This window comes from Arvicola amphibius, chromosome 3, assembly GCF_903992535.2.
Source record: "Arvicola amphibius chromosome 3, mArvAmp1.2, whole genome shotgun sequence".
NCBI lineage: Eukaryota > Metazoa > Chordata > Mammalia > Rodentia > Cricetidae > Arvicola > Arvicola amphibius.
In genome coordinates this window covers 122,485,807-122,500,123 of record NC_052049.1, presented here as the reverse complement: position 1 = coordinate 122,500,123, position 14,317 = coordinate 122,485,807, and the positions used below count along the sequence as shown (strand labels likewise).

Here is a 14,317-nt window from a genome sequence, read left to right as displayed (position 1 = left end):
CTGTGCATAGAATGCTCTTCCATATCTATACATGACTCATTCCCTAACCTCAGATTTCTGCTCAGATTTCATCCCACTGTAAAGTTCTTTTTTGGCTCCATTATATGAAACAGAACACTCTTGACTCAGCACATCCATCTCTCAGTCCTGTTTTATGTCCTCCATAGCATTTATTTCCCCATATTATGCATTAAATTACTTTACCTCTGCCAGTCCTGCAGTGGTCTTAGGCACTATGTAGTAGATATAAAACTGCTTGATGAGTAAATGGATGAATGCATATAGGAAGCAGAGCTGAGACTACACCTCGGCAATGACATATTTTGATTCTTCTGGAAAATCCTTTGCCTCTGGGGACTCCGTCATTTGCTGGCTTAGGTTCTGTCAGTGCTTTTGCATTGCTGTTGGGGTCCGTTCACTCGCCATGCTTCCATGTCTTTGTCTAACCCTTCACTAAGTAGTTTCAGATTTGTAAAGTAGATTTGTGGAGTCAAGCTAAAGATTCAAGTTGTTCTTCTTAACCTAACACTACTAGCTCAGAGAATAAAATTTCAAATCTTTGGTAGTTTTTGGTCAAGTTAAACAGCCTAGGAAATGTTAGTTTCTTAAATTATTGTAACAAAGATTTCACTTTAGTTATATAATTCCTGTCAGTAAAAAATCTCAGTTCATAAAAAAAAAAAAGTCTGCCAAGAGTTGCAAACTTACTGTTTTAGTTACCGTTCTATTGTAGTGAAGAAACACCAAGCAGGTTTATAGAAAGAAAGGTTTTTTGGGGCTTCCAGTTTCAGAGCGTGAGCCCATGACCATCATGGTGAAGAGCATAGTAGCAGAGAGACAAGCAGCAGGAAGGCATGGCGCTGAGCAGAAGTTTACATCTGATCCACAAGCATAGTTACACATTTCACTAGATTTCAATGTTTCTTTCATTTAGTATGAGTAAGTATAGGTACTACTGTTATTTGTACTAATAGGTAACTTTATTTTTCCAAATCATTTTTCACTTAGCAGTTTTAATATTTGTGTCTTATAAAGATACAGATTTTGCAAGAACACTAAATTATTTGCAAAGGAGTACATTAAAATACATATATTTTGTACAGATTATTGCAAAGTTTAATGTTCAGTTCATACCTTTTGAATCTGTGGCTGTTCAATCCTGTTGAATCTCTTCTTTCTTAACATATTTTCTTGTTAAAATTGCAGGAAGAGACACCTTAGATGAGTGTGGTTTGAGATACTTGTTAGCAATGCGCTTGCACACATGCCTGTTAACATCACTGCCTCCTTTATACCGAGTCCAGCTCCTTCACCAAGGTACTCTACTTGCTGTTTGAATCTTTTCACCCCTTTGATTTAATGTGGTGGTGGTGGGTGCGTTTGTGTCTTAGCAGCAGGTGGATCATGTGACAATAGCCTGAGATCGTCATGTGACATGGTACCTACTTGCCATTTCTTGTTTCTGTTCCTCAGCTCTGCCCTGCTCTGTGGTAAGGTTGTAGTAGGAGATGGAGGCCGGAGGCTGTAATAACGCAGCGTGTCTATGGGACAGCTCTGAAATTGTCTGATGCCTTCTCTTTAAAAACATAAATTTTATTCTTTGTGTTATTGTGTCTCTGCCCCCCACCCCACTTCCTTCCTTTTCGTAGGATCTCTCTGTGTGTCATAGGCTGGCCTTGAGCTCTTGATGATCCTCCTCCTTGAGCTTCCAGGTGATGAGGCTATGTGCATGTTCCACCATGCCACACTTTACTAATTTTTTATTTAAGTATATATTCTTTGTTGCTATCAACGAAAGTTAGTGTTTCAGGAAGAGCTCCCATATTGACCTAGTACATTTGCTTAGGTCCAGCATACTACCACACCCCTGATTTGAGACAGATTTTTTATCATCCTCCTCCTGTAGAAACAATAGAATTTTAGTGTGACTTCCCTAAACAGGATTCTTTATAAGCATTTAGACTCCCAGTCTGGTTCTCATTTCTTTATACTGTATGCCCATTTAGGATTTGGAATATGGTCATTAGAATCCCAAGGTTGCTGGACTGTTATCCTTACTACTTTGCCTTCTAAAATAGTCTTTGAAAACAAGAGCTAGTTTTTTTCATTTATGTTTAATTTTTGGTGTCTTTTTATTTTGTGTGTGAGTGTTTTGTCTACCTGCCTGTATGTGCAAGCTTGTAAGAGCAGTCAGTGTTCTTAGCCGATGATCCATTGCTCTAGCCACACAAGATTTATTTTTATTTTTATTGTTTTGGAAGTAAAGTCTCACTGCATACCATGCTCATGTGGACCCAGAGCTTGTGGCAGTTCTTGTTCTACCTCCTAAGTGCTGGGATTACAGGCGTTCCACCATGCTTGGCAAAACCAAGATTTTGCTATGCATTAAAAATATACTTCATCTAATCAACCCTTATTTTCAAGACATTTAGATTTTTCTGGTTTTTAAAATTCAATGACCATTGCAATGAATTATCTTATAGTGTTACTTAAAATACTTACATTTTATTGTTATTTTTCTTTATATTTTAATGTGTGTGTTCTGATTATTTCCACATGTTATTTTATTAATTAAACATTTTTGGAACAGGTATATATTTCTTGTTAGTTTCCTAGCAATTGAGTTACTGAGTCAGAGGGTGACAACTCTTAGCTCCTTAACTCTTCCTTAGTATTAGCAAAATGTCCTTCAGAAAGAATATTCATTTACATTACCAGTAGTGTTTGATGTCAAAACTCAGCCTATAACCAATATCTGATACATTTTTCTGTTCGGTCCTTCTCCCCTCCCCTTCTCTCCCTCCCACCCCTTCCTCTCTCACCTGTCTCTTCTTCCCTCAACTCTGGTAGGTCTTTTAGTCCTTTATTCCTTCCCTTCTAATTAGCGAGATGAGCCTCATGCCTGTGTATATTCTTTACATTAAATGCAACTGGAAGTATGTTTAGAGCTTTCTTTAAGTGATCTTTAACTCTCTGGTTAGAGCAAAGGATAGAGCAAGTTTTAGAATTCAGTGCCAAAGGCTCCCGTCCTCAGGTAAATGACAGTGGAAATAATAATGTTTGTAGGCCAAAACTTTCTGCTTGACCAGTGTTTGCTCTTTGTAAATTTGGTACCTATACATGTGAATAGTTTGTTACTCAAATATCTTTTTTTCATTGATTCAATTTCAGTGTTAATCTTTTGTTTCAAGTTCTCAGGTAGCTAAGGATGGGCTCAAACTGAAGATGACCTTGAACTTCTGATTTTCCTGTCTCCACCTCCTGAGTACTGGGATTATATGCATGTGATACTATACCACATTATCTCTTAATATTTTTGTTTTATATTAAACATGAAATTTTATGTGGAATAAAAATTAAGTCATTTGGATGTTATATGTCTTGTCACTGATCTTGAATTCAGAAGCTGATAGTATAAAGTCCTGAATGATGGCAGAGTTCTTTTATTCTGCCTTTCTGCTTGAAAATGCTTTTTAGAAAACAAAAAATATGTAACTAAGCAAAATATTGTTTTGTTGTTATTGATATAGTTCATAAGGTTATTGTTTCATGTTTCCAATTTAGGTGTGTCTACCTGCCATTTTGCCTGGGCTTTTCATTCTGAAGCAGAGGAAGAACTGATCAATATGATTCCAGCAATTCAAAGAGGGGACCCTCAATGGTCTGAATTAAGAGCCATGGGAATAGGCTGGTGGGTGAGGAATGTTAACACACTTCGAAGATGCATTGAAAAGGTAACTTTGTTTCATTGGATTTTAAAAGACTGTCATTTCCCCTTCTTCTCCCCTCACTCTTAAATTCATGTACCCTATTTGTTTAATCATTGTTATGCATATGCACGCTCATTATTCCTTCTTTCTTCTGTATTTATCTCCTTCCCAATTAAAGCACCCATCCCTGTTTTTTTTCTTTCTCCCTTCAAAATACTTATACATTTCTATTCCCTCTCTGTTGCTTCTCTACCCTTCATGGTTTTTTTTTTTTTTGACACAGAGTGTTATGTAGTCTAGTCTCTCTTCTTGTCTCTAGTAGCAAACATTAATACCGTTTTTAAAATTCCAGAAAACCTACTATAGAGAACTAGTTTTTACAGTTTGAGAGTTTCTTAGAATAATTTTTAGAAATTGCATTTATTTGTTTGTTTGTTTTTAGAGACAAGGTTTCTCTGTTTATCTCTGGCTCTCCTGGAGCTCATTCTGTAGACTAGGTTGGCCTCAGACTCACAGAGATCCGCCTGCCTCTGCCTTCGTGAGTGCTGGGATTAAGGGCATGTGCCACCAACACCAGGCTAGAAGTCATATTTATTTATTGTGTGTGTTTGCACGTGTATGTGTGTGTGTGTGGGTACACACGTGCACATAGAGTTTCAAACTTGACCTTTATAAAATTCTATGCAGTAGTTTTTTTTTATTGTTGTTGTTATATGTAGTATTTATTTGGTTTTTTTTTTTTTTTTTTTTTTTTTTGAGACAGGGTTCCACTGTGTTTGCATTTCTGGCTGTTCTGGAACTCACTATATAGACCAGTTTGGCTTTGAACTTAGAACTCTGCCTGCCTCTGCCTCCTGAATGTTGGGATTAAAGTCTTGTGCCAGCCACTACATGCCCAGCTAATGGAATAGAATTTTTTAGACATTACGTTTGACATGTATCTTATTTGAAAACAAACACAACACTTGGGCATGCTCCAGCAGCCCCAGTACTTTAGAAGCTCAGAGAAGGATCTGGAGTTGAGAGGCAACTTGGGTTACAGAGCACATCCAGGCTAGTTTAGGCTTCACGGTAAGGTCCTCTTTCAAAAAACATAAGCTAGGTGTAGGGTGAATGCTTATAATGCTAACACTCAGGAGGCTAAGGCAGGAGGGTTGCCCTAATTTGAGTCCACCCTGGGCTACATAGTGAGCTCAAAGCTATCCTGGAATACATAGTAGAACCCTCAAACAACAACAACAATCATATTCAGATTATCAGTCTTGGCAGCATGCTTCTTTATCTACAGAGCTGCACATTAAGAAATACAATGTGTTGAATTTTCAAAAGATGATGATATCTATTGAATTTTCTGTTGTTAGTTTATTCCTATCTAGGTTTTCCTTTCCTCCCCTTAGTGTATGAATTTAAGCTATTTACTTAAAGCTCTTGGCTCAGTTACCTCCCCTATAAAATGAGGACACTAGTAGTACTTCATAGTGGGTAATATTCATTAAGATTAATGAAAAGTGCCAGCCAGGTGCCAAGTATATGGTAAACAGACTCATAAATACTACCTACTATGATGTTTTAATTAGGATTACTGGCATACAAATGCTTTTCTCTAGGAGGATGCATCATAAGCTGTTGGGTCCATATATTCTCATTTCTGTAGTTGTGAGCTAAGGGAGTAACAATGAAGCATTAATTGTTGGAGTAATTAACTGTGGTTATTTTTCAAGCAGTTATATGTTATTTTACTCTTAGGTTGCCAAAGCTTCTTTTCAAAGGAACAATGATGCCTTAGATGCTGCTTTATTCTACCTTTCAATGAAGAAGAAAGCGGTAGTGTGGGGTCTGTTCAGGTAATGTGCCTCAGCACTTCACATGGTCTCATGGAACTCTGTCAAGTCAGCTGACTTCTTTTTTAAAATATTTATTTATTTATTATGTATACAATATTCTGTGTGTATGCCTGCAGGCCAGAAGAGGGCACCAGACCCCATAACAGATAGTTGTGAGCCACCATGTGGTTGCTGGGAATTGAACTCAGGACCTTTGGAAGAGCAGGCAATGCTCTTAACCTCTGAGCCATCTCTCCAGCCCCTCAGCTAACTTCTTTATGTCCTGGTTCTTTTATTTACCTTGAATGGGGAAAATAGCTTTTATTTTAGTTTAAAAGATGAGATATTTTGTTGTTGTTTTTTGTTTGTTTGTTTGTTTTTTTGAGAGAGGGTTTCTCTGTAGCTTTGGAGCCTGTCCTGGAACTAGCTCTTGTAGACCAGGCTGGCCGCGAACTCACAGAGATCCACCTGCCTCTGTCTCCCAAGTGCTGGGATTAAAGGCGTGTGCCACCACTGCCTGGCCCTGTTGTTGTTTTTTTTCAAGACAGAGTTTCTTTTTGTAGCCCTGGATGTTCTAGAGCTCACTTTGTAGACCAGGCCTCAAACTCAGAGCTCCATCTGCCTCTGCCTCCAGAATGCTGGGATTAAAGGCATATGCCACCACTACCAAGCTAAGAAAAAGATAGAATCTTATAAAAATGTTGATAAAAACACATTGGAAAATAAAAGATAGTCTTGGTTCCTGTGTGAGAGCGCATGAAACCTATCAGCTTTCCTTATTTAGTTTTGCTTCCTGTGTGAGTACATGGGGTGCACCACATTCCTTATTGGAATGCAAGTAAGCAACATCTGTGATTGGAGCTGTTGGTCTTTTAAGATTCTTTTATTTTATATCATGTATGTAGATGGGTATTTTGTCTGCATTGCCTACATGTATGCATGTGTACTGCATGCATGCCATGTCCCCAGAGATCAATGAGGACATTGCATCCCCTGAAATTAGAGTTACTGACAATTGTAAGCCATCACCTGGGTACAGGAAATCAAACCTGGGTCTGCTGGAAGAGCAGCCAGTGCCCTTCACCACTGAGCTTCCTTTCCAGCCCCTATGCTGGGCTTCTTTAGGTTGAATGTTAGAGCTTGTTTTTTTTTTTTTTTGTTTTTTTTTTTCCTTTTTTCTCTATCTTCATTCAATCTATAAATAATTAAAATATTTTAAGTGTGAGAGAGTCACTAATGTTTTGTGTCCTCATTCCCAGGTCACAACATGATGAGAAAATGACAACATTTTTCAGCCACAACTTTAATGAAGATAGATGGCGGAAAGCTGCTTTGAAAAATGCTTTTTCTTTACTTGGAAAACAACGCTTTGAACAGTCTGCTGCCTTTTTCTTGTTGGCTGGTTCATTGAAAGATGCCATAGAGGTATAAACGTGTAAATAGCAATCATGCAGTAAGGCCTTCGAGCAGTTTGTAATTTTTGTTAGACGTTTGTAAGAGTGAAGTAACCAGCGCTTGCTGAAGTCAGACAGTGGCGCTGATCAGTTTAAGGGGAATTACAGCTTCAGGTGTGGCGTGTCATACATTAAGATAAAACGTAAAGCTTGCAGAAAATGTCAAGAGTAGTTTATGAGTGTCTTTTTACCATCCACTTCGTGATTCTGAGCCATTTAAGTATGTGCATAGGTTATGACCGCCTTATTTTGTGCAGAAAAGCTGCTGTTTAAGTACTTGGTGCTAATGTGGCAGTTTGTACTATTCTGCAATGTTCCTGCCGTAAGTGTTGTCAGTGCGTGTGAGGAGGTGAAACATTGCAGCTTTTGTTGCATAATCCTGGCAGGTGATTCTGTTTCCTGATGACTCTTCCTTTTAGGTTAGTTATTGCCTTTATGAATTATATTCAGATAGAAGTAAAAATAGAATTGAAAATTATCCTAGTATTTGGAAATGCAAGTTTGAAGCCAGCCTGGGCTATGGAGAGACTCTGTCTCTAAAAAAACAAAGTATACGATATATTATATATATATTATTCTATAATATATTCTCTACATATTATATAAAATTTCCCCCTATATATTATATTCTACATATTACATCCGATATAATATGTAATATAATATAATATAGAAGTTACATAGTCCTTGAGTCTAATTAATTTTTTATGGGATTTCTTTTAATTTATAACATTATTATTATTACTACAAATTTTCACCTCCTCCCCATTTCCTTCCCCCTCCCCCATTCCCCCTCCCTGTCCCTCTCCAGTCCAAAGAGCAGTCAGGGTTCCCTGCCCTGTGGGAAGTCCAAGGTCCTCCCCCCTCCATCCAGGTCTAGGAAGGTGAGGATCCAAACAGACTAGGTTCCCACAAAGCCAGTACATGCAGTAGAATCAAAACCCAGTGCCATTGCCCTTGGCTTCTCAGTCAGCCCTCCTTGTCAGCTGTGTTCAGAGAGTCCAGTTTGATCACATGCTCCATCAATAACTTTTAAAAAATAATAAAAATTTAAAACAGCAACATTTTAAAAAAGCCCAATATCATGATAGAAGAAATAGAAAACTTCTAGCAAAGTGAATATATCATAAATTTTAAAAACCATTTTTTTTACACTTCAGCATATTTGTAACATTTTTATAGTTATAAATGCCTGTAATTCTGAAGTGGATATGTTAGCTTAGAAGATAATCAGAGTAGGTGTTGAAGAGTGTCAGGCTCAGCCGTTAAAGTTGGCTTGGGGTCCCTTATAGGACAAGGATCAATTTTTCCTTAGTAAACTTTCTAAAGTAGTTCGAAGTTTTATAAAAATATGATTGGAAATTAAGAGGAACTGATGTATCAATCAAACCTTTTAAGTAATGTTTAATTTAAAAATGAATGCTATTTAAATTGGCCTAAGACTGAGATAACAATGACATACTTTGTTTTGTGCTCATTTCATGTACAATCATTCTAGGTTACTGTGTTGTGGTTGCTCATCTGTCTGCCTGCTTTGAAATTCTACCAAGCAAACATCTAGCTACATCTCATGATTTCAGCCTCAGGGCCCCTCCTACCCTGGAGACATAAATAGGCAATTTCATGGTTCCAGTGGGATAATGTATGTCTAGATTAGTTGTCACTAAGTGTTTCTTAATATTTAAATTTGCAGGTGTGTCTTGAAAAAATGGAAGATATTCAGCTAGCCATGGTTATTGCCCGTTTATTTGAATCTGAATTTGAGACGTCATCCACTTATATATCCATCTTGAATCAGAAAATTTTGGGTTGTCAAAAGGATGGCTCAGGATTCGATTGCAAAAGACTACATGCTGACCCTTTTCTGCGTAGTCTTGCCTATTGGGTAATGAAAGATTACACCCGAGCCTTGGATACATTACTGGAACAGACGCCAAAGGAAGATGATGAGCAACAAGGTAGATTTTTGTGGTTTTTTTTTTTTTTCAGTATCTATTTAAGAGTAAGACAAGTTTTAGAGGGAAGAGGCTCTGCCCCTAGCTGAAGACCTACTAGTGACTTCTAGGGGAAGGGAAGTTCTTTTTCTTTGAGGGTGTGACCCCTGGCAGGTCAGCTGTGCTCTAGTGTAGAGTCCTGTGCCATTGTGTATTTGTGCAGCACAAATTAGACTCGGTGGCTTATTTAAGAAAAATAAACAGCACATGGAGTTAGGAGAGAGTAAAAGGAGGTCTTGAGTGGGAGGTGAGAATGGTCAGAATACACTGTGTATATCTGTGGAAACTGCAGCATGTTTACTTACTTATATTTTAAAAGATGGTTACCTTACTTATTTTTCTTTTTTTCTGAACATGTTTTATGGAGGTATAGTCTTTTTCCTCATAACCTTGTGTTTTAGGGTAGCCTGGACTCACTATGCTGCTCAGGTGATCCTTGAACTTCACGACCCTCCTATCATAGCCCCTGTTGTTGGGCTTGCAGGTGTATACCACCATGCCTCAGATTTGAGAAGTTATGTGATTAAAAACTGTAACTCAATATTTGTAATAAAGTCTGCATTTAACCATAATTTGAATAGTACTAAAATGATCTCACATATTTTACACATATTTTAGTTCTCACAGTTGTATTTTCTTTGCTCTTATTTCAAATTAGATATTTTTCAAAAATCACCTTAAAGTTACTAGATTTTTTTCAAAAAGGGACAAGGAGAAGACAGTGGTAGATTTTTTGGTTTTTGTTTTGTTCTGGGTTTCCCCCACCTGCATGTATATATGTGCATCACATGCTTGAATGGTCTCCTAAAATGTGAGAAAAAGGTATTGAATCCTCTGGAACTGGAATTGCAGATAGTTGTGAACTGCCATGTGGCTGTTGGGAATTGAACCTGTGTCCTTGGAAGAGCATCTTAGCTTCCGGGGTATCGCCTATCTCCCCACCTCCCCACTCTTTAACATTATACATAGGTGATCAGTCTTTTTATTTTCTTAAAGATATTTTAAAACACAAGTTTTACATGCTTATGTTCAGTCATTAGCAATTTTTTATGGGTGTTCAGACTGTCCCATGTTTAGACATTGGTGGTCTTGACTAGCTTTTTACTTCTTTTTGTATTTTTTTTTGATAATTTCCTTGCTTTCTGGTATGGCAGAATGATTCAGGCTCACCGTGTATATTTTCTAGCTTAGACCTGAAAAATGCCCATTCCACCAAAGAATTCTGCTTCTGTGAGTGGGGAATAATGTCTAGTCCTCTTGCTTCTAGGCTGTTAGAATGAATGCAGGTAGGACTTCTTTCTCCCCTAAGAATGCAAGAGATCATGTTTTTTTTCTAACCTATAAATGAGGTTCCTCTTAGGTTTCATATGTGTGTCTTATAGTAAAAGGCTTGGATTTTCATGGTATCAGCATAGTTATTTACTATTCTTTATGCATGGAATAGTTTCATAATAAGAATACAAATATGTGTTCTATAACAGAATGGTGAGAAAACCTATACCTTCTTATATTATTGTTATGGTATATCTTACTAAAGATGTATAGCCAAATCCTTATTTGAAAGTCACTTTGTAGTTTATCTCTATGTGACTATACTACCAGCTTGAGATACATTTTATTTCTTTAGTTTTGTATTGTATTTTGTGTGTGTGTGAACCACATCTTAAAATCTAATTACCTTTTTAAATTATATAAGATGTTGACAGTTTTAGCTGTGCGGTGGTGACACACGCCTTTTATCCCAGCACTCTGAAGGAAGAGAGAGATGGATCTCTGTGAGTTCGAAGTCAGCCTGGTTTACAAGAGCTAGTTCCAGGACAGGCTGATCTACATAGCATATTCCAAGCCAGCTACATAATGAGCCTGTCTCAGATACCAGTGTGTATGTATGTATGTGTATTTTTTTTCTCAAGGTATTTTTAGAGAACTCAGGCTTCTTTCCCCATTCCTCCCACTTTTTTTTTTTTTAAAAGGGAACCAGTTGTTTGTATTTCCCTTCCATTGACCTTTTTCAGGTAAAAGTTACTGTGTGTGCCTCCTGACCTTTTTGACATCATGTGATTATCCATCACTCTATCATATGTCTCAGTTACATAGAGTTAATGATCACATGAGGGAGTGCTGGGTTATTATTTATTTATTTATAGTAATATTTATTGTCCTTTACATTTTTTAAAAATTTTTTTTCTTTCTGGTGTTTTTGAGATGGGATTTCTCTGTAGCTTTGGAACCTGTCCTGGAACTCACTCTGTAGACCAGGTTGGCCTCTAACTCCCAGAGATCCTCCTGCCTCTGCCTCCTGAGTGCTGGGATTAAAGGTGTATGCTACCACTGTCCGGCTGTTGTCCTTTATTTGGGGGAAAATACTAATTTATATTATTATTTTTCAGTAGATGTTCAGATTAACATAGTAATTTGTGATTTTATCTGTTTTCTACAGTCATCATCAAGTCTTGTAACCCCATGGTGTTCAGTTTTTACAACTACCTTCGAACACATCCTTTACTTATCCGAAGAAATCTTGCTTCCCCTGAAGGAACTTTGACAACTTTAGGTCTCAAAACTGAGAAAAACATTACTGATAAAATTAACCTCATAGAAAGAAAATTATTTTTTACTACCGCTAATGCTCATTTTAAAGTTGGATGTCCTGTTTTAGCCCTTGAAGTACTTTCTAAGATTCCTAAAGTAACTAAAATATCTTCCTTAACTGCAAAAAAAGATCAGCTTGACTTTGATTCTGAAAGGGTGGAGAATGGGCCATCAGGATCAGAAGCACTGAGTAATGGCAATGGCAGTGCTGGTGTTGCCTGGTCAGCAGCGACTTCCTCCCAGTTTGACTGGAGTCAGCCAATTGTCACAGTTGATGAGGAGCCTCTTAAGCTCGACTGGGGTGAAGACCATGATAGTGCCTTAGAAGAGGATGACGCGGGTGGCCTAGTGATGAGGAGTACAAATGCCGAGAAGGATGGGCAGGACTCCAAGGCCTCAGACCCTAGGGCATTATTGACCCCTCAGGAAGATCGTGCTGAGGGTGATACTGAGGTTGACGTGATTGCCGAACAACTGAAGTTCCGAGCATGTTTGAAGATCCTTATGACTGAATTAAGAACTTTGGCTACAGGTTATGAAGTAGATGGAGGGAAGCTCAGGTTTCAGCTCTACAACTGGCTTGAAAAGGAAATTGCGGCCTTGCATGAGATATGCAATCATGAATCAGTTATTAAAGAATATTCCAGTAAAACATACTCTAAAGTACAGAGTGAACTTTTGGATCAGGAAGAAATGGTGGACAAACCAGACATTGGTTCTTATGAGCGCCACCAAATAGAAAGACGAAGATTGCAGGCTAAACGGGAGCATGCAGAAAGACGGAAGCTGTGGTTGCAGAAAAACCAGGATCTCTTAAGAGTGTTTCTTAGTTACTGTAGCCTTCATGGGGCCCAGGGTGGTGGTCTGGCCTCAGTAAGAATGGAACTCAAATTTTTGCTGCAAGAGTCACAACAGGTATGGGCATCACGTGATGTTAGTCTCAGCTAGTTAAGTGATTTCAGCAGCTCTTCCAGTTAAAGCTGTAAACTTGGGTTGTTGGCTCCTGTAGTCCTAGGAGGCCCGTGCTTGTTTCCAGTGTAGCTCCTTAGGTGAAGGTGTCAGTAACTAGAGGCTGATCTAGTTTACTTCTCTGTTACTGTGATAAACACTGGTGAAAGCAACCTGGGGAGGATGGGGTTTATTTGCTTTGCAGGTTTTAGTTCATTATCAAGAGAAACCAGGGCAGGCACTCAAGGCAGGAACAGAAGTGGAAACCATGAAGGAGTGCTGCTTTCTGGTTTGCTCAGCCTACTTTCCCATACCATGTAGGACTACTTGCCCAGGGGTGGCACTGCCCATTGTGGGCTTAGTAACCAAGAAAATGCCCCACAGACTTACCTGCAGGCCAGTGTGATGGGTGAGATTCCTTGAGGTTCCCTCTTCCCAGCTAGCTCTAGCTTGTGTCCAGTTGACAAACGTGATGAGCACAGAAGTACACTGGATGCTGACGTCTGCGTTCCTTCTGTATCTGGGAGAGACAGGTGTTCTGAGTACTGGTAGAGGGAGTGAACAGACACAGCATCAGGCTGCCCTAGTCACACTCTTACCACCTTGTCACCTCCAGGAAACTACAGTCAAGCAGCTCCAGTCTCCGCTGCCGCTGCCCACCACCTTGCCTCTGCTTTCAGCAAGTATTGCATCGACAAAAACAGTCATAGCTAACCCTGTGTTGTATTTAAATAATCACATCCACGACATACTTTATACCATTGTGCAGATGAAAACACCACCTCATCCCAATGTCGAAGATGTGAAGGTAATGTGGACTTTGTGACTATTTGTGCACACTGGGGAGGTGAATGTCTTTTATTTGCTCTGTTTTGAGTGTAGAGAGAGTAGTTGAAATGTTTCTGTGTGCTGCCTCTTCACTTCCAATGACTTCCAGATTCCAGTGAATGCAATGAAAAGAATACATTCTTTTTTGTTTTCTTTTTCTTTTCTTTTCTTTTTTTTTGTTGTTTTTTGGTTTTCTTTTTTGAGATGGGGCTCTCACTCTGTTCCCTGGCTATCCCAGAGTTCACTGGGTAGACCAGACTGGCCTTGAACTCACAGAGATCCACCAGCCTCTGCTTCCCAAGAGCTAGGATTAAAGGTGTGTGCCACCACACCCAGCCTTGAAAGTATACATTCTTATTTCTAGAAAGGCTATAGTCTTCCTTTCAAACAGGTAAATTCTTTTTATAATAAAACTAATTTTCTAGACAGTATTCTTGCTATTTAATATTTATTTAGTTTTTCTCTTCTAATGAGTTCAAATGAACTAATAATCTAGAAATAGAACTTTTTGTTTATATGTCAGGAAAATGTGAAAGTGTGGGTTGGGAGTGGGTACCTGAGATAACCTTGTGAATTAAATGGCTACTGAGAAAATAGCCTTGTCACTTGTTCCCTGATGATTGTGTTTATTGGAGGCTGTACAATAGGTTAGAGGCGATCAGAATCCTAAATTAGCCCTCTACCCTATTCTGAGTGTGGACTAATGAACTCCAGTAAATCTCTTAGAGCCTGGCAGGGTGTGGGGAGGGAGCTGCCTCCACTCTCCTGCATGGCTGTGTTCATGCTGCTCTACCCTCCTTCTGGCTCCTCATGCACGGTCAGTTCCTGCTGTTTTTATCCTTCCCCCTCCTTTGACAGGCATGTTTGATCTCTGTTGAGATACTTTTCTGAGGGATCCAGATTGTCTAATCATATCAATTTATTGGAGATTTTTAATATATAGTATGAAGTAATCCATATTAGTAGTC

The 14,317-nt window shown here is 38.6% G+C and overlaps 1 protein-coding gene across 4 annotated transcripts in view; it reads left to right on the top strand.

Moving 5' to 3' along the window:
- Window positions 1-14,317, top strand: part of Dmxl2 (Dmx like 2) — a 130,630-nt gene that overhangs the window by 77,859 nt on the left and 38,454 nt on the right. For 3 of the 4 annotated variants that reach the window (XM_038324523.2, XM_038324522.2, XM_038324526.1), the window contains exons 19-25: window positions 1,207-1,317; window positions 3,565-3,734; window positions 5,457-5,554; window positions 6,793-6,958; window positions 8,681-8,945; window positions 11,422-12,488; window positions 13,138-13,329. In XM_038324523.2, coding sequence (XP_038180451.1) covers window positions 1,207-1,317; window positions 3,565-3,734; window positions 5,457-5,554; window positions 6,793-6,958; window positions 8,681-8,945; window positions 11,422-12,488; window positions 13,138-13,329 — 2,069 coding nt within the window. The remainder of the gene's footprint in view (window positions 1-1,206; window positions 1,318-3,564; window positions 3,735-5,456; window positions 5,555-6,792; window positions 6,959-8,680; window positions 8,946-11,421; window positions 12,489-13,137; window positions 13,330-14,317) is intronic. The other variant, XM_038324524.2, reaches the window with a different exon arrangement.